Source organism: Mercenaria mercenaria, chromosome 7 (genome assembly GCF_021730395.1).
Source record: "Mercenaria mercenaria strain notata chromosome 7, MADL_Memer_1, whole genome shotgun sequence".
NCBI lineage: Eukaryota > Metazoa > Mollusca > Bivalvia > Venerida > Veneridae > Mercenaria > Mercenaria mercenaria.
The window spans coordinates 8,427,225-8,446,357 of record NC_069367.1 but is presented as its reverse complement, the minus strand read 5'-3'; the positions used below and the strand labels follow the sequence as shown (position 1 = coordinate 8,446,357).

General features: G+C 38.2%; 1 protein-coding gene across 1 annotated transcript in view; it reads left to right on the top strand.

The window, feature by feature from the left end:
• LOC123555003 (trafficking protein particle complex subunit 14-like) overlaps positions 1–17,449 on the top strand; it is a 54,853-nt gene extending 37,404 nt beyond the window's left edge. The window contains exons 5-11 of the mRNA XM_045345507.2: positions 2,661–2,802; positions 6,244–6,332; positions 7,764–7,844; positions 8,962–9,041; positions 13,609–13,678; positions 14,169–14,265; positions 17,398–17,449. Of these exons, the coding sequence (XP_045201442.2) occupies positions 2,661–2,802; positions 6,244–6,332; positions 7,764–7,844; positions 8,962–9,041; positions 13,609–13,678; positions 14,169–14,184 (478 nt within the window). The 3' untranslated portion in view covers positions 14,185–14,265; positions 17,398–17,449. The remainder of the gene's footprint in view (positions 1–2,660; positions 2,803–6,243; positions 6,333–7,763; positions 7,845–8,961; positions 9,042–13,608; positions 13,679–14,168; positions 14,266–17,397) is intronic.
• Positions 17,450–19,133: the final 1,684 nt, after the last annotated feature.

Below are 19,133 nucleotides of genomic sequence, written 5' to 3'. Positions count from 1 at the left end.
GGTCAATAGGTCTAAAAATAGAAAAACCTTGTGACCTCTCTAGAGGCTATATATTTCACAAGATCTTCATGAAAATTGGTCTGAATGTTCATCTTGATGATTTCTAGGTCAAGTTCGAAACTGGGTCACGTGCCATCAAAAACTAGGTCAGTAGGTCTAAAAACAGAAAAACCTTGTGAGCTCTCTAGAGGCCATATATTTCACAAGATCTTCATGAAAATTGGTCAGAACATTCACCTTGATGATATCTAGGTCAAATTTGAAACTGGGTCACGTTCCTTCAAAAACTAGGTCAGTAGGTCAAATAATAGAAAAACCTTGTGACCTCTCTGAAGGCCATATTTTTCATGGGATCTTTATGAAAGTTGGTCTGAATGTTCATCTTGATGACATCTATGCAAGTTCGAAACTTGGTCACATGCGGTCAAAAACTAGGTCAGTAGGTCTAAAAATAGAAAAACCTTGTGACCTCTCTAGAGGCCATATATTTCATGAGATATTCATGAAAATTGGTCAGAATGTTCACCTTGATGATACCTAGATCAGGTTTGAAAGTGGGTCATGTGCCTTCAAAAAGTAGGTCAGTAGGTCATATAATAGAAAAGCCTTGTGACCTCTCTAGAGGCCATATTTTTCATGGGATCTGTATGAAAGTTGGTCTGAATGTTCATCTTGATGATATCTAGGCCAAGTTCGAAAGTGGGTCACGTGCCTTCAAAAACTAGGTCAGTAAATCAAATAATAGAAAAACCTTATGACCTCTCTAAAGGCCATATTTTTCATGGGATCTGTATGAAAGTTGGTCTGAATGTTCACCTTGATGATATCTAGGTCAAGTTCGAAACGGGGTCATGTGCGGTCAAAAACTAGGTCAGTAGGTCTAAAAATAGAAAAACCTTGTGACCTCTCTAGAGGCCATACTTATGAATGGATCTCCATAAAAATTGGTCAGAATGTTCATCTTTATGATATCTAGGTCAAGTTTGAAAGTGGGTCACGTGCCTTCAGAAAGTAGGTCAGTAGGTCAAATAATGAAAAAACGTTGTGACCTCTCTAGAGGCCATATTTTTCATGGGATCTGTGTGAAAGTCGGTCTGAATGTTGATCTTGATGATATATAGGTCAAGTTTGAAACTGGGTCAACTGCGATCAAAAACTAGGTCAGTAGGTCTTGAAATAGAAAACCCTTGTGACCTCTCTAGAGGCCATACCCTTGAATGGATCTTCATGAAAATTGGTCAGAATGTTCACCTTGGTGATATCTAGGTCAAGTTTGAAATGGGTCACGTGCCTTGAAAAACTAGGTCAGTAGGTCAAATAATAAAAAAACCTTGTGACTTGTCATGGGATCTGTATGAAAGTTGGTCTGAATGTTCATCTTGATGATATCTAGGTCAAGTTTGAAATTGGGTCAACTGCGGTCAAAAACTAGGTCAGTAGGTCTAAAATTAGAAAAATCTTTTAACCTCTCTAGAGGCCATATTTTTCAATGGATCTTCATAAAAATTGATCTGAATTGTTAAACTTGATGATATCTAGGTCATTTTAGAAACTGGGTCACATGCAGTCAAAAACTAGGCCAGTAGGTATAAAAATAGAAAAACCTTGTGACCTCTCTAGAGGCCATATTTTTCATGAGATCTTCATGAAAATTAGTTAGAATTTTCACCTTGATGATATCTAGGTAAAGTTCAAAACATGGTCACGTACCTTCGAAAACTAGGTCAATAGGTCAAATAATAGAAAAACCTTGTGACCTCTTTAGAGACCATATTTTTCAATGGATCTTCATGAAAATTGGTCAGCATTTTTATCTTGATAATATCTAGGTCAAGTTCAAAACTGGGTCACATGAGCTCAAAAACTAGGTCACTGTGTCAAAAACTGGGTCATGTGGGAAGAGGTGAGCGATTCAGGACCATCATGGTCCTCTTGTTTGAAAAAAAATGATGAGTTACTGTGTCGGCGTCAGTGTTGCCTGGTTAAGTTTTATATTTAGGTCAGCTTTTCTCCTAAACTATCAAAGCTATTGCTTTGAAACTTGTAACACTTGTTCACCATCATAAGCTGACCCTTAAGAATTATAACTCCATCCTGCTTTTTGCAAGATTTATGGCCCCTTTTGGACTTAGAAAATATCAGATTTCTTGGTTAAGTTTTATGTTTAGGTCAACCTTTTCTCTTAAACTATCAAAGCTTTTGCTTTGAAACTTGCAACACTTGTTCACCATCATAAGCTGACCCTGTACAGCAAGAAACATAACTCCATCCTGGTTTTTGCAATAATTATTGCCCCTTTTGGACTTAGAAAATAAGTTTTCTTGGTTGAGTATTATGTTTAAGTCAGCTTTTCTCATAAACTATCAAAGCTATTGCTTTAAAACTTGCAAAAGTTTTTCACCATCATAAGCGGACCTGTACATCAAGAAACATAACTCTGTCCTGCTTTTTGTAAGAATGATGGCCCTTTTTAGACTTAGAAAATCATGGGTAGGACAATATTTCTATTGTACAAAAAAATCAGATGAGCGTCAGCACCCGCAAGGCGATACTCTTGTTAATTAAATGATTTCACAGTATCTGTCATGGCTGGTATAATTTAACTTCCCTATCATACTGTCTTGCTCATTACCACAGGTTGTTAAAATACTGTTTTGTAGACATGTGTGTGTTGTTCATGCTAATATGGTGAAGATAATGTCTGATGACAGCTTGTTACCACTGGTACTGAGACCTGGAGAATGTGTGTCACTATGCTACACGCTTAATGTTACACAGTGTGAGGCAAGCTTTCCCAAAGATGTGAGTATTTAGTATCTGTTTCAATGTTTATTTTCCCACTGATTTGGTAATGGGGCTGTTGCATTTACAGTTGGGAAAAATGTGTCGTAAAACGCCTAAATTGGGAATTGTTAAAAATAATACTATTTCCTACTATGTCACATTTAAGAAAAATGGTCATAAAATTTATAAGCATTATGCTAGCCAATTGTCTTGTGTTTCAAATGTTTAAGGCCTCACATATAAAGTTGAAAAAAGTTGAAAAAATGATAATTTTGGGAATTTTACCAGTGAATTTGGTAGTGGGAGGGCGGGGGGAATTTGCCTTTGGGATCGGGGCCCCAGATTGGCCGAAAAAAAAACACTGATTTTCCCCGTACTGGCCTATCTTCATTCCCCTACTAGTATGTCACCTGAGGGGACTAACAGTTAGCTTCTTTTTAGTCTCAGTATGTGGACAAAATGTGCATTCTGTAGTTATTGTGAAGTCATTACGCACCCAGATATGTCCTGTTTCTGCTCCATATTGTCTTAACTGCTCGGAAGATTTTCATAAAATTTGCCACATTTATTTAACCTCAGCAGTAAGAATGTAGAGGCAGAGCGCACAACCTAGGGCACAGGGTTTAAGGTCTCTGGTCACACTTTTAAGGTCAAATGTTAAGTAGCTTATTTTTGTGTTCTACATGTATATCTTCTAAACCGCTTATCAGACTAGCATCAAATATTTAACTGATAATGTGTAGATTGCACAGCTCCTGTCATTAGGTAAGGTCCAATGTCATGGTTACATTTGGATGTAGATTTTAGTCTGCCCCGTATCTTCTTAGCCACTGGGTTAACTGTTACCTCATAACGATATGCAGAGTGCACAACCCAGGTCACTTTATCAAAGGTCAATGTCAAAGAGGATCTATTAAGTTGACAAGCCGTGCACAGTCCAGATCATTAGTTACAAGGTCAAGATCACAGTTGAAGGTCAAAGGTTATGATCACAGCATTTTTCGTTCCCAGTATCAAGGCAATATCTGGGGGTATTAATCACCTGTAGAGGTAGCTCTAGTTTAATTTCATGATAATAAAATTTTGTAGTAATGTCCAGAATGACTGTTTCATGGGAATATAAATCATCAATGTGGGTTCGAGCCTCACTAGGGGCCTTGAATTCCTCATGTGAGGAAGCCATCCAGCTGGCTAAGGTTGGTGGTCCTACCCAGGTGCCCACATATGATGAAATAATGCACAGAAGGGTAGCTTGGCTCTTCAGTTTAGTTTATATTAATTTGTGTTAGCTCAATTGTAATTAAAGCTTAAAGTTTATTTGAACCCCTTTTGAATCTGCTTTCTTGAAAAACCAGCACTGGTGTCATATGAGAAGTCGTGGTTGTGACCCCAGAGGGGCTTGAACGCACAACCCCTGGGGTGAGCAGGCGACACCTTAACCACAAGACCACCGCCCACGTTGGGGTCTTCCTCCACCATCAAAGCTGGAAAGTCGCCGTAAGACCTAAAATTGTGTCAGTGCAATGTTAAATCCAACAAAAAACTGATAGTATTTTAAAAGTGTAAGATAATTTTTGTTAATCTTGCTATGTGGATGGAGAGCAATACACAGAGTAGGACATTAATATTGTTGCCACATCTAAAATGTGGTCACTGTGGCAATAAAAAAGTACACTTACATGTATCCATGTTTATATAGTCCATAGTTTGTGTAGGGGGCATTAGTGCTAATCTTGTATTCACATATATTTTTGTGTATTCTGTTAAATGTAAAAGTACTTTGTCTAAGAACATATACATTTAGATGCTGTTTTCTTCTTCCAAGTTGTAGAAAGCCCACCCACTTAGCTCAGTAGGTAAGAGCGTTGGTCTACGGATTGCGGGGTCGCGAGTTCGATCCTCGGGCGGGGTGTATGTTCTTAGTGACTATGTGATAAACGACATTGTGTCTGAAATCATTAGTCCTCCACCTCTGATTCATGTGGGGAAGTTGGCAGTTACTTGCGGAGAAGAGGTTTGTACTGGTACAGAATCCAGGAACACTGGTTAAGTTAACTGCTCGCCGTTACATGACTGAAATACTGTTGAAAAACTTCGTTTAACCCAAAACAAACAAACTTCCAAGTTGTACAGCATTTGGTAGTTGAAAAAAGAAAATGATTAACAAAAAAAACAGACAAACAGATTAGATAGTTAGGCAGATTGGTCTTGTGCAACTAGTTAAGAAATATTCTGTATGGAATATTAATTGAGCCGCGCCATGCTAATACCAACATAGTGTAGGGCTGTGGATCGTCAGACAAGTGGCGATCCGATCCGATCCGCTAGTCGGGGCTGACGATTCACAGATCGAACCACAGATCACCAGCAACAACTTATAATGATACAAAAATGCAAGCCTGTTATGTTTGTACTGTTTTCTTTATGGAATCTAAGCTTTGCAGTTCTCATAGTGCTCAGTTTAATAGTTTTGACCTATGTTTAATGTTTTGCTCATTAATTAAAGTCAGGTTTCGCGGGTGGAATTCTGTAATGTTTGGCCATTCTTGCAGATGAACATATGACGTCGGTCATTAATATCATAATATTTAGTAGATCTAACAGTTCCGCTTTTTTTTATAAGAAAATTTTATTTGTTGGACAGAAATTTTGTATCTAACTTTTTATTGAATTTAATTACTTAAATGATAAATGTTTATTCACTGTTTTGACAGATTCCATATTAATTTTAATTCGAAAATGGGACCGATGCTAACTCTACCTAAGACATTTGTTTACATCCGGTTTAGAATCTAAAAACGCGTAATCGTCTTAGATGTGCAAGAAAATTCATTGAAGACGTTTAATGTGGCTTTAATTTAGTTTTATTGATAGAATTTTACAAACTGCATGTATTAATGAAAAAGATCGCGATCCAACGATCTTGACAATGACGAATATCCGTACTCGAACTTTTGGTCAAACTCGTGGATATCCGAGTACTCGGATACTCGTTACAGCCCTAACATAGTGCATTTGCGACCAGCATGGATCCAGACCAGCCTGCGCATCCTTGCAGTCTGGTCAGGATCCATGCTATTCGTTTCAAACCCTATTGCAATTAGAGAAACAGTTAGCGAACAGCATAGATCCTGACCAGACTGTACGGACACGCAGGCTGGTCTGGACCCATGCTGGTTGCAAATGCACTATGTTGGTTTTCTCATGGCGCGACTCAATCGATAATATGGAACATACTGCGCAAATGATATCACGGAAAGAACAGATAGTACGAATGTGGAATGTTTTGCAGTGCTAAACTATACAGACATGTAAATAAACATGCAGATAATGCTATCCCGATTCGATAGCACACTGAATAGCTCAGCTGTTGTATTGATTTGTCTAGAGGTTTTCTCTGAAGTATTATTATGCAGAGTCTATATCTCATTTCATGTCAGATATTGTGTCTTATAACAGGATGTTGTTTTGGAAGCACATCTTAAATGGAACTTTCTGGGAGAAAATGACAGCAGACAGGCTGCACAGGCTGTGACAACTGTTTATAGGTAAGTAACAAACACACTGCATCTATTGTGGGTTAATATTTTATGTTTTACAGTTTCTTTTTAATCAGAGTTTTTGTAAACAGCTGGCAACATCTTTAGATGAATCTGAGTTGTATTGCTGGGCTTGGCTTTAACTCTGTAGAGCACTTGCCTATAGGGTAACTTAACTTTATTTTCACTTGCTCAAACCCAAATGTAACATGATGACGTGATGAGATATTGCAATGCAGTATAGCAACAGAAACAGTAGTACAGGATTTTTTGAGATGTTTTTCTTGGGATCTTCCATATATTTCACTTGCCTGATAGGCAACTGAGTATGAATTTTTGCCTGCCAAAACTCCACTTTTTCCTGCCACGGGCAATAGGGCAGCCTTTGAGGTAGAGCCCCGTAATGTGATGACAAACATTCATCCTGTCAAATTGTCAGAAATTATTCACCTTTCCATGGAATCCTAGTTGGATGCTAGTCCTTGAAAAAGTACTTGAATGATGAAAGAAAACCCCAAAAAAACTGCTTGAACTTCACCCAAAACTCCTTGAAAAATGTGGACTCAGCAACTTGATTTGAGGAAATAGTAAATTTAATACAGAGATCTACAAAAAATGGGAAGGAATATAATGATATTTGATCACTTACAACACAGTATGCACTAGCACTGGTCACAGACAATATCACAGTTTACACAGAGGGCAATTTCTACTATAACACCAGTTTGGAAATAGAAGATAAAAATATTTTGGAAATAAGATTTAAAGATGTTGTTTTGGAAAAAATAGTCCTAGAAAATTAAAAGAGTGGTATTTAAAAAGCTCAAGAAAAGTACTTTAATTTTGTCTTGCATGTTCTGTATGAACCATGGAATCAAACCTATAACTTCTGGATATATAGTACTGTCTCATTACTGAGTGAAAGCCATCCTTGAAAAAAATTAAATTCTCAGCCGGACCCTCTAAAATTGCACATTCACAATCTTGTCTTTGCCCTCTGTAAATGGCAGGTTTTATATTAGATACAGAAGTCAAATACACATGTAACAACTTTTTGTTCAGTAGTAATATGTCACTCTTGATCATTGTGAGATAGAATTTTAAAGCTTTTACCATTTTGAATATTATCATTTTTCGCAAGGTATTTCAGAACATATTCAGATGAATTTTGAAAACACTTTGTCCCATAAAGCACTTTCCTAGTTGATATAGTATACAAGAAGTTTCACCCGTCATAGCCTGACTATAACTCGCCAATGCAAGCAGCAAGTGGAATGTAACACCCCTGTCAAGGTGGTTACATTTGTATTATTTCGGCCTTCATAGCCTGAAATCAAAAGTTTCTAGTGTAAGAACTGTTGACTGCATAGCCAAGAGATGAAGTTGCTTGTGTCTGTGATTTCATAGCTTGAAGAATACATTATTTGTGTATATTTTCAGATTGCATAGCCTGAAGGTTAAGAAAGGTCTGTTTGTGATGTCAGTAACATGTGATGATGCCAATGTGAAAAAGGGACAGAGGTAAAAGTTAGATGAGAATTCTGGTGTACTGTTATATTTAGTGTTGTTGGAAATACCAATTGTTGCAGTATCAGGTAAGAAAGGGTGTGCTAGATCACAGAAAGATCACAGAAGGGAGGGTTAGATCACAGATGGATCACAGAAGGGGAGGGCTAGATCATAGAAGGGGTGGCAAGATCACAGAAGAGGAGGGCAAGATCACTGAATGGGAGGGCTAGATCACAGGAGGGGAGGGCTAGATTACAGAAGGACCACAGAAGGGGAGGACTAGATCACAGAAGGGAGGGCTAAATCACAGAAGGGGTAGGCTAGATCACTGAAGGATCACAGAAGGGATGGCAAGATCAAAAAAGGGGAGGGCAAGATTACAGAAGGTGAAGGCAAGATCGAAGGATCACCAGGATGGGATGAGATCACAGAAGGGAGAAGTAATTACAGAAGGGAGGGTTTGAGCTCAGAGCTAGATCATAGAAAGATACTGTAAGCAGGTGTATGAAGAGCAAGGAACTGTAGTGGTCCTGTGTTTGATTCTTTGACTAGGTGGGCATTCTCCATGAAGATACAAGAGGTGCCAGTTTTGTCAGAAGTCGTGAGGCCTGAATCACGTATAGAAGTTGTAAGGTTCTTGTAGAGAACAAGTCATAATTGATCAAAGGTAGAATTTACCTAAGTTTATATCCACAAAACAATGTAATAAACAAGTACGCTATTATGTAGACACAACACGTGATTTTCCATTGCTTGATTATGTTTGTTCTGCATTTGAAAATTAAGCATGTAACTGTTTTATTGATTGTATTTAATAGTTGAAAATCTATACCCATGTTCATTTAGGTTTAAAGTATGAAACTTTGACTAAAGAACAGCAGACACTTAGTATTCCATTACTTTATGGCATGTTCAGACTACTAAAGTTTAGCTGAGTCATCATTAGCTGCATAATGAATGTTTCTGGAAATACTCATATTTGTAAAATCATCGTTTTGAAGTCAAAAGTTTCTGGCTTTAAATGTTGAATATTGGCCTAGACTTCAGTGGGAAGACTATTGACAATATGGCAGACATTCAGTTAATGATAGATGTAAATGTTTTACAAGATCAATATTTTGTCTTTCAGTTTTACAGTTACATATACTATTCACAATAAGCTTCAAGATTTCCTGTCAATCAAGTTACACTGGTGCCCAGTTCTAGCAGGTAAATATTCATCAATATGTGTTTTAAATGTAACACTGGTGCCCAGTTCTTACAGATAAATATTCAGTTTGTGTATTTTAGCTCATCTGAGAACTTTGTCATTCCCAACTTCTTACCCCCAACTTTTTATCACACCCTCTCTCCCCTGCCAACACACACATGCACATTACCTGCCCATATTTACTAGGCGCCTTTAAAATATATTCTTGTCAGAAAAATACTGGCACTGTTCCAGTCTTTATTTCACAGACATTTTCCTGCATAACCATCTACCAAAACTGTTGATGCAAACAGCATAGCTCTGGTGAGTGATGTAGGGCCATCATGGCCCTCTTGTTGTTTTATCTCCCCAAAGTATTTGGCAGGTGGGGGATGGGTTTGAGCTAAGAAAAACTGTTTCTTGATCAAGTCTTATAGTTAGATGCATTGTTTTTTGTCCATTCTTCTACCTGTCTGTCCCAAACTTGTTGATGAGACAAGATGTAAAACCCAGCCTTTTATCATGCCAGTGGACATGGTGGAAGGTCAAGGAGGTATAGCAAGATCAAAGATCAAAGGGATTATTTTATTTTCTCTATATTTTCCTGTCCGTAAAAGATTTTCAAACAACTTTCCACAAATTTGAACCTTAGTGAGACAATGTCTTAAACTCACCTTTAGTAACATCAAGAAGCTCATTTCAGCTGAGGCGGTTTTCTTAAAACGTGTCTTATTTGTGACAGATGACAGCGTTGAATCCATGAGAAACTATGAGAAGATAAAGTCTAGCTTGATTTGTCATGATCCGAGCATACAACTGGGGTAATATTGTCATGCGCTGTTGTAAACAATTTCTCTAAATGACTTTGATTTATTTTGCGGCTTTATTATTTTTCCTTTTTGTGCCCCCCCATGAGTGGTGGGGGAATGTAGATTTGCCTTTGTCCGTCCGTCCATCTGTGCGTCCGTCCTTCCGTCCCTGCTAACAAATTGGTACTTGAATGTCTAGCAAGTTAGGGTTTGGACTCTTTGTCACTTTAAAAAGTGTCCAAAAATGGGTTTATGTGGTTAAAATTTAACATTGTAAAGTCACTTTAGTATCATACCGTGAGTACTTCCGTCCGTCCTTCCGAGAATGATGTCGCGCCTAGCTCCAAAAGTATTTGACATAGAGTCACAAAACTTTACAAGAATGTTGGTCAGCATGTGTAGTTGTGCACCTGGGGTTTCGCTTCCGGATTAATTCAGTTGTGTAGAAGTTATGGCCCCTGACTTAGTAAAAAATTGGTCATTTTAATGTTGTGTTGCGCGTAGCTCCAGAAGTATTTGACCCAGAGTCACCAAAGTTACAGGAATGTTGGTCAGCATGTGCAGTTGTGCACCTGGGGTTTCGCGTCCAGATTCATTCAGTCGTGTAGGAGTTATGGCCCCTGACTTAGTTAAAAATTGATCATTTTAATGTTGTGTCGCGCGTAGCTCCAAAAGTATTTGACCTAGAGTCACTAAAGTTTACAGGAATGTTGGTCAGCATGTGCAGTTGTGCACCTGGGGTTTCGCGTCCAGATTCATTCAGTACTGTAGAAGTCATGGCCCCTGACTTAGTTAAAGTTGGTCATTTTAATGTTGTGTTGCACGTAGCTCCAGAAGTATTTGACCCAGAGTCACCAAAGTTACAGGAATGTTGGTCAGCATGTGCAGTTGTGCACCTGGGGTTTCGCGTCCGGATTCATTCAGTTGTGTAGGAGTTATGGCCCCTGACTTAGTTAAAAATTGGTCATTTTAATGTTGTGTCGCGCGTAGCTCCAAAAGTATTTGACCTAGAGTCACTAAAGTTTACAGGAATGTTGGTCAGCATGTGCAGTTGTGCACCTGGGGTTTCGCGTCCAGATTCATTCAGGATTGTAGGAGTTATGGCCCCTGACCTAGGAAAAAATTTAATGTTTTGTCGCTTGTAGCTCCAAAAATATTTTACCTACAGTCATTATTTCACTACACAAGACCAGACTTCTTGTCCAGACTTACTCAAAAAAAAGTTTGTGAAACATGTATGTTAAAATGTACTTGACCTACAACCATAAAACATTAGAGGACTGTTTTATAGCCTATGAAGTGTTCTCTTTAGGATTTTACTCAGTTAGGCCAGAGTTATTGCCAACTAAGTGAAAAATACACATAAGGTTCTTAAAAGTTTGTGTTGCAAACATCTTAAAAATTGTTTAACCTGAGTCATTAAACCATGTTACAGTGGCAGGAGTGGGGGACACCTGTGTCCTATGGACACACATCTAGTTTTTTGTAATTTGTTTTAAGCCCCCGGCATCTATTGATGCGGGAGGCATTTAGTGATTGTCCTGTCCATCCGTATGAGGTTAACCAAATGAGACCGTTTCGTCTAGCATCAAGACCCCTTACTAGAATGACTTGATACTAATGCAAATGTAACCTGTGACCATTCCTCGTCTTCAGACATCACCTGACCTCAGTTTGACCTTGACCTCATTTTGGACTTAAGTTGCTTTATATGGGCCATCTCTTGAATAACCAAATGGGACTGTTTCGTCTAGCATCAATACCCCTTACAAGAATGAATTGATACTAATACAGACGTTAACTGTGACCATTCCTCATCTTCAAACATCACCTGACCTCAGTTTGACCTTGACCTCGTTTTGGACTTAGGTGCAAAGTCTATCGACAAGGATGCCACCGGGGGCATCAAGTGTTGATTGAACGCAGCTCCTTGTTTAAGTATAATTTTGTATTCTTGTTTTATTTTGTGCTTACTTATTTTAGCTTGAAGCTTGTGATTTGATATTGTTTCTGGTGATGTGGTGTTTTGCCTTGTATAAATGTCCACTTGGTTATTTATTTGTTAAGTGGAGCACAAGCTAGTAAATAGAGTTTGACGATGAGAGAAGGTGAATGTTCTCCAAGTCTACTGTGAAATCAGTAGTGTTTGTTGCAGTCTAATTTTCGTGAACATTTTGAGGAAAGGGTCATGTTGGAACAAAGGTCAATTAAACTGGTTGCTCTTAAAAACATTTTATAGCATTCTTTGGAATTAAATTTCTAAATTTTTATAACAACACCTCATCTGGAAATGGTCCTTAGTTATCGACAGAATGAAAGATAATTGCAGGTGACTGGCTTGTTTACTGATCAGATACAGTATATTAGTTGAATATTAACATCTGTTGGATAATTCTTGTCTGCTTTAAGAAAAAAATTTCAAGGCTTTGACTCCAAAATGATTATTGCGTTACAAACAATACTATGAAATATATGCGGTAACAGACACAATAGGAAGATAAAAGTGACCCCTTTCATAAATTGTTTTCTTGGATTTAGGGATTATTCTCACAGAGGTTTATGCACATTTTAAAGTGCTCTATTCAGTGATGATGAAACTTCAAAACCGGTGGGACAGTATGCCACTTTGTAACATGTACATGTATTAATGAATTGTCAAGATTTTAGGAGTATGAAGATGAAAATAAAATTGGGTGTCATAATGCTAGCACTTTATTCTGAAATAGGCATTAATTTGATAAGCAATTTATGGAGGATGTGCTTAGTCTGTATCTTTTGAAAAATCAGCAACAAGGCTGGTTATGACCCAAGTGCTGTTCAGTCCCAAGTGTCAAGCAGGCTTTAAGCAGGGGACAGACCTGAGACCTGCAGGTGATCCAGTACACCTCCGTTCCCTTGTTTCAGTTCTCCTTTGTTTGTGGTTTAGCTGTTTTGATGATTTTTGAAAGTTCAAACATCTGCATGCCTTATGCCTTGCCAGTTTTACATTTTTATGCCCCCGGCATCTACTGATGCAGGAGGCATATAGTGATTGTCCTGTCCGTCCATCCGTTCGTTCGTCCGTCCATCCGTAGGAGGTTAACCAAATGGGACCGTTCGTCTAGCATCAATACCCTTTACTAGAATGATTTGATACTAATGCAGATGTAACCTGTGACCATTCCTCATCTTTAGACATCACCTGACCTCAGTTTGACCTTGAACTTTACCTCGTTTTGGGCTTAGGCTGCTTTGTATCGGCAAGGATGCCACTGGGGGCATCAAGCGTTTATTGAATGCAACTTCTTGTCTTTGTTGTTGTAGAATCTCAGTATTCTAATTTGGATTGTTGTATGCTAGAAACAGACTGACTCAGACAACAGATATTTTTCTAAAGAAAACTTTTTTCTTCATTCATTTTGGTTTAGAAGAAGATGTTTAATTTCTGGCATTTCAAGTTATAGACCTGAATTTTGGAATTAAAGACTGAATTCAGGAGAAAGAGTACTTTAAGGTCAAGGATGAAATACTCTAAATTCAGGGAAAGAAGATTTGCAAACACAGAGAAGGAAAATTTATACATGTTCACCATTATAATGATCTGATCTTGTTATTAAACAAAGCTTAGAGACCAGTTTTAGAACTCCAGCTTCTGATTGGTTGATTTTGAACCCATATCTATTACTGACCAATGGGAAGGCTGAATTCTTAAACTGGTCACTGAACTCAAAATTAACAACTTAAAACATTTAAACTCTGAACTGTAAGCTGTTTAACTTATCAGAAATTTATTTTTTAGGTCATGCCAGTATGGGGACACTATCCAAGCTAAAGTCTCATTTTACGCCATATCCAAAGGCCTTTATGAGGTGAGTGGGGTTTTGTTGTACTGTTTGTGTCACATTTCTCTAGTTCTGAGCACTCTATGTGTCACAATTACATAATTCTGGGCTCAGTGGTTCACAGTGTAGCACAGTTCCTTAGTTTTCGGCTTTGTGATTTCCTCTTCGCATCACATTTATTAAGTTCTGAGCTGTCTGTTTTTTGTGTCACATTCCTATAGTTCTGAGCTGAGTGGCTCCCTTTTTGTGTAACATTCCTATAGTTCTGAGCTGGGTCTTTCTAGCTTTATGTCACACATAGTTCTGAGCTGTTTGGTTTCCATTTTGTGTTGCACACAGTCTGATCATGATTTGCACCATTTCCTGCGCTATCAGTATCTTTTTGGTATGCAGCCGTTTGAACAGTCAATGGTACTGTCGAAATTGCAAGATGGACAAGTTTATAATAGAAATTTAGCTGGATAAGGATTAACGGCAGTTTAGTATAAAGATCTTAACCTTTTAACCTTATTTTCAGGTGTGTAAACATATGAAGATTAATCTGAGGTATCTTATACCAGGATCAGACAATAATTCCTTGGCCAGTCCAACAAGCCAAAGTTCAGCTGTATCAGGTGTGTAAATAGTACTAATGCACTATATATCTCACAGGTCCAGGGTTGTGTTATGAGTTAAGTTTGATTCAAGGGGCAAGCTTGGTCCGAAATATTTTGGGAGAAGTCGGCTCTTCCTTCAGCTGTTGACAGTTATTGGTAATTAGTGAATATGGGTCACAAAATAAACCAGGTGGATTTTTTTAGTTCACCTGTCACAAAGTGACAAGGTGAGCTTTTGTGATCGCGCGGCGTCCGTCGTCCATCGTCCGTCCGTGCGTGCGTGCGTGCGTCCGTCCGTCCGTAAACTTTTGCTTGTGACCACTCTAGAGGTCACATTTTTCATGGGATCTTTATGAAAGTTGGTCAGAATGTTCACCTTGATGATATCTAGGTCAAGTTCGAAACTGGGTTATGTGCCATCAAAAACTAGGTCATTAGGTCTAAAAATAGAAAAACCTTGTGACCTCTCTAGAGGCAATATATTTCACAAGATCTTCATGAAAATTGGTCAGAATGTTCACCTTGATGATATCTAGGTCAAGTTCGAAACTGGGTCACGTGGGTTCAAAAACTAGGTCAGTAGGTCTAAAAATAGAAAAACCTTGTGACCTCTCTAGAGGCCATATTTTTCATGAGATCTTCATGAACATAGGTCAGAATGTTCACCTTGATGATATCTAGGTGAAGTTCGAAACTGGGTCACGTGCGGTCAAAAACTAGGTCATTAGGTCTAAAAATAGAAAAACCTTGTGACCTCTCTAGAGGCCATATTTCTCAATGGATCTTCATGAAAATTGGTCAGAATGTTCAACTTGATGATATCTAGGTCAAGTTCGAAACTGGGTCACGTGCGGTCAAAAACTAGGTCAGTAGGTCTAAAAATAGAAAAACCTTGTGACCTCTCTAGAGGCCATATTTCTCATGGATCTTCATGAAAATTGGTCAGAATGTTCAGCTTGATGATATCTAGGTCAAGTCGAAACTGGGTCATGTACGGTCAAAAAACTAGGTCAGTAGGTCTAAAAATAGAAAAACTTGTGACCTCTCTAGAGGCCATATTTTTCAATGGATCTTCAGGAAAATTGGTCAGAATGTTTACCTTGATGATATCTAGATCAAGTTCGAAACGGGGGTCACATTGGGTTAAGAAATAGGTCAGTAGATCTAAAATAGAAAAAACCTTGTGACCTCTCTAGAGGCCATATTTTTTCATGAGATCTTCATGAATATTGGTCAGAATGTTCACCTTGATGATATCTAGGTCAGGTTCGAAACTGGGTCACGTGGGGTCAAAAACTAGGTCAGTAGGTCTGAAAATAGAAAAACCTTGTGACCTCTCTAGAGGCCATATTTCTCAATGGATCTTCATGAAAACTGGTGAGAATGTTCAGCTTGATGATATCTAGGTCAGGTTCGTAACTGGGTCATGTGCAGTCAAAAACTAGGTCAGTAGGTCGAAAAAATAGAAAAACCTTGTGACCTCTCTAGAGGCCATATTTTTCACGAGATCTTCATGAAAATTGGTATGAATGTTCAGCTTGATGATATCTAGGTCAAATTTAAAAGTGGGTCACGTGCCTCCAAAAACTAGGTCATTAGGTCAAATAATAGAAAAACCTTGTAACCTCTCTAGAGGCCATATTTTTCAATGGATCTTCATGAAAATTGGTCAGAATTTTTTATCTTGATGATATCTAGGTCACTTGTGCTCAAAAACTAGGTCACTATGTCAAATAATAGAAATAACGACGTCATACTCAGTTCAACACTGGGTCATGTGGGGATAGGTGAGCGATTCAGGACCATCATGGTCCTCTTGTTTTATGTTAGATTTCAACAAAGGTGTAAGTTCCGATGTGACTATATCTTAGCTCTAGCCAAGTATTTGTCTGTTGGTTTGTTCCAGTTATATACCTGGGGTCTGAAAATACAAAGTGAACTAGGTAAATTTTCTGCCGCTTGAGAGGAGATAAGATTTATTTTGAGTCGACAAGACATTTTACAAATAGCATAAGCTCTGGAGAGCTTGTTTTGATTGGCTGCTAAACAAGTGTATGAAGTATTGATCAAATTTGGGAGTATCAAATGTGGTTGAAAACTGCTTAAGAAATATTTTGTGTCAAAAGTAAACATGGTTCACCATTCGACCACAATAGCCAATGTTTTAAGCTTCACTATTATATTTTTTAGGCAAATGACTAGCATTTCTGACATGATAATTTTCGTAAAATATTAATGTTCTATTGTTTTCTGTTTGTTGGCATAGCTCTGTGTATGTTTTGCTCATTGTATCCAGGGCATGTACTGTAAACGCACATATTTTCTTTGGGTCAGACTTTCACAAATTTGAAAATTTAGTATGTCCGCAAGGTTAAATATTTGCGAAATTGTAAAAATGGTATCTTGCTTGAATTAGAATTATACTTATGGTGAATACCGGTATCAACACGAGAATTAATTTCAGCGAGATGTAGGGTTTCGCGAATATAGCGAAAATTAAACCCTCGCGAAAATTTCTGCTTTTACTGTACTCTCACGTTGATTTGTTCATCTTGATTTGTTATTTTACCATGTTTGTCAGAAAGCTGGGAGTAGGAAATGTTTATTATACTTGACAGCTGTTACGAAATTGAAAATAGAACCCAGGTAGGAGGAATCTTAGTCATAGTCGACAGCTGCTACAAAGTTTCAAATAATATTGAATTTTGTGTTGGACAGAAGACAGACTTTATTTGAATTGTCTGCCTGAATGCTATTAAACAGGCATTAGTATGATGGATAGAGTTTTTGTCATCCAAAGTTTTGCAGGTTTGGACTTCAGTGTGGTCTTGATTATGCATGTTTATCAGACAACATGGTTTAAGGTTATGAAACAGAGTTCTGAGACATATCTCAAAATTCCAGCATGTGATTGGTTGTTTGTGAGCTGAATTTTGAAATGGACCAGCAACACAAAAAGGAACTGGAAAAGGTGGTCTCTTAATGCTAGTTGTGTCTTAAACAGGAGTGGTCTCTCATGCAAGTTTGACTGTAAATCATGTGCAATTTTTACAAAGGATTCAGAATTGAGAATAACTTACTTAAGTCTTTTTGTTTCTTTCAATTAAAGCTTTATTGTGAATAATAAAATGCTTTGGTTCTTTTCTTCAGATGATCACTTGGGTGTGGTACCTGACCAGTTGTGGCGGACCCGAAGTGGGAGTGGCTCATCATTCGGCTTCTCACGCCCGCTACTAGAAGACAGGAGAATGTCCTCGGCCAGTAAATCCTACTCTTTTGGAGATATAGGTCCAGATAATGCACAGGACACAGAGCTTTTTAAGAAACCAAGGTACAGTCAAACATGTATAAATCAGCCAGCCAAGACAGTGATACACTGTCACTGTATAAGGGAGGTAGCTGCCTAAGAAAAGTTGAAAAAACAAGTCAGTTTGTATAGTTTGTAGTCAAGTGGTTTTAGCGTGGTCTGATAATACGATTGATTCTGCCTTTGCCACAAGTGTAGATCATGATCAGCCTGCACATCTGTGCAGTCTGATCATGATCTGCACTGTCCGCCATTCATTCAGTATGTTTTTTGTATGCACCCCTTTTAGCAGTTAATGGCACTCTCCAAATTGAAAAATAGACAAGTCCATTATAGAAATTTACAGGGTAAGGGAAAAGGCAAGTGGTTGCTTAATACAGGTGACTGCTTAGCCAGGTTCAGCTACAGATAATGCCAAGACCACATTTTTGTATGTTGCCTGTCTTAAATTTGATTAAGGGTAATTACTTATAAATCTAGTGAGATAGAAGAAACTGACTTGTGAAAATGAGCATGGAAAGAGCTGTATTTTTAGCTCACCTGTCACAAAGTGACAAGGTGAGCTTTTGTGATCGCGTGGCGTCCGTCGTCCATCGTCCGTCCGTGCATCCGTTCGTGCGTGCGTAAACTTTTGCTTGTGACCACTCTAGAGGTCACATTTTTCATGGGATCTTTATGAAAGTTGGTCAGAATGTCATCTTGATGATATCTAGGTCAAAGTTCGAAACTGGGTCACGTGCAGTCAAAACTAGGTCAGTAGGTCTTAAAATAGAAAAACCTTGTGCTCTCTAGAGGCCATATTTTTCATGAGATCTTCATGAAAAATTGGTCAGAATGTCACCTTGATGATATCTAGGTCAAGTTCGAAACTGGGTTACGTGGGGTCAAAAACTAGGTCAGGAGGTCTAAAAATAGAAAAACCTTGTGACCTCTCTAGAGGCCATATTTCTCAATGGATTTTCATGAAAATTGGTCAGAATGTCCCTTGATGATATCTAGGTCAAGTTCGAAACTGGGTCACGTGGGGTCAAAAACTAGGTCAGTAGGTCTAAAAATAAGAAAAACTTGTGACCTCTCTAGAGGCCATATTTCTAAGAGATCTTCTGAAAATTGGTCAGAATGTTCACCTTGATGATATCTAGGTGAAGTTTGAAACTGGGTCACGTGCGGTCAAAAACTAGGTCAGTAGGTCTGAAAATAGAAAAACCTTGTGACCTCTTTAGAGGCCATCTTTCTCAATGGATTTTCATGAAAATTGGTCAGAATGTTCACCTTGATGATATCTAGGTCAAGTTCGAAACTTGGTCACGTGGGGTCAAAAACTAGGTCAGTAGGTCTAAAAATAGAAAAACCTTTTGACCTCTCTAGAGGCCATATTTCTCAAGAGATCTTCTTGAAAATTGGTCAGAATGTTCACCTTGATGAATCTAGGTGAAGTTTGAAACTGGGTCACGTGCGGTAAAAAAACTAGGTCAGTAGGTCTAAAAATAGAAAAACTTTGTGACCTCTCTAGAGGCCATATTTTCATGGGATCTTTATGAAAATTAGTCAGAATGTCACCTTGTGATATTTAGGTCAA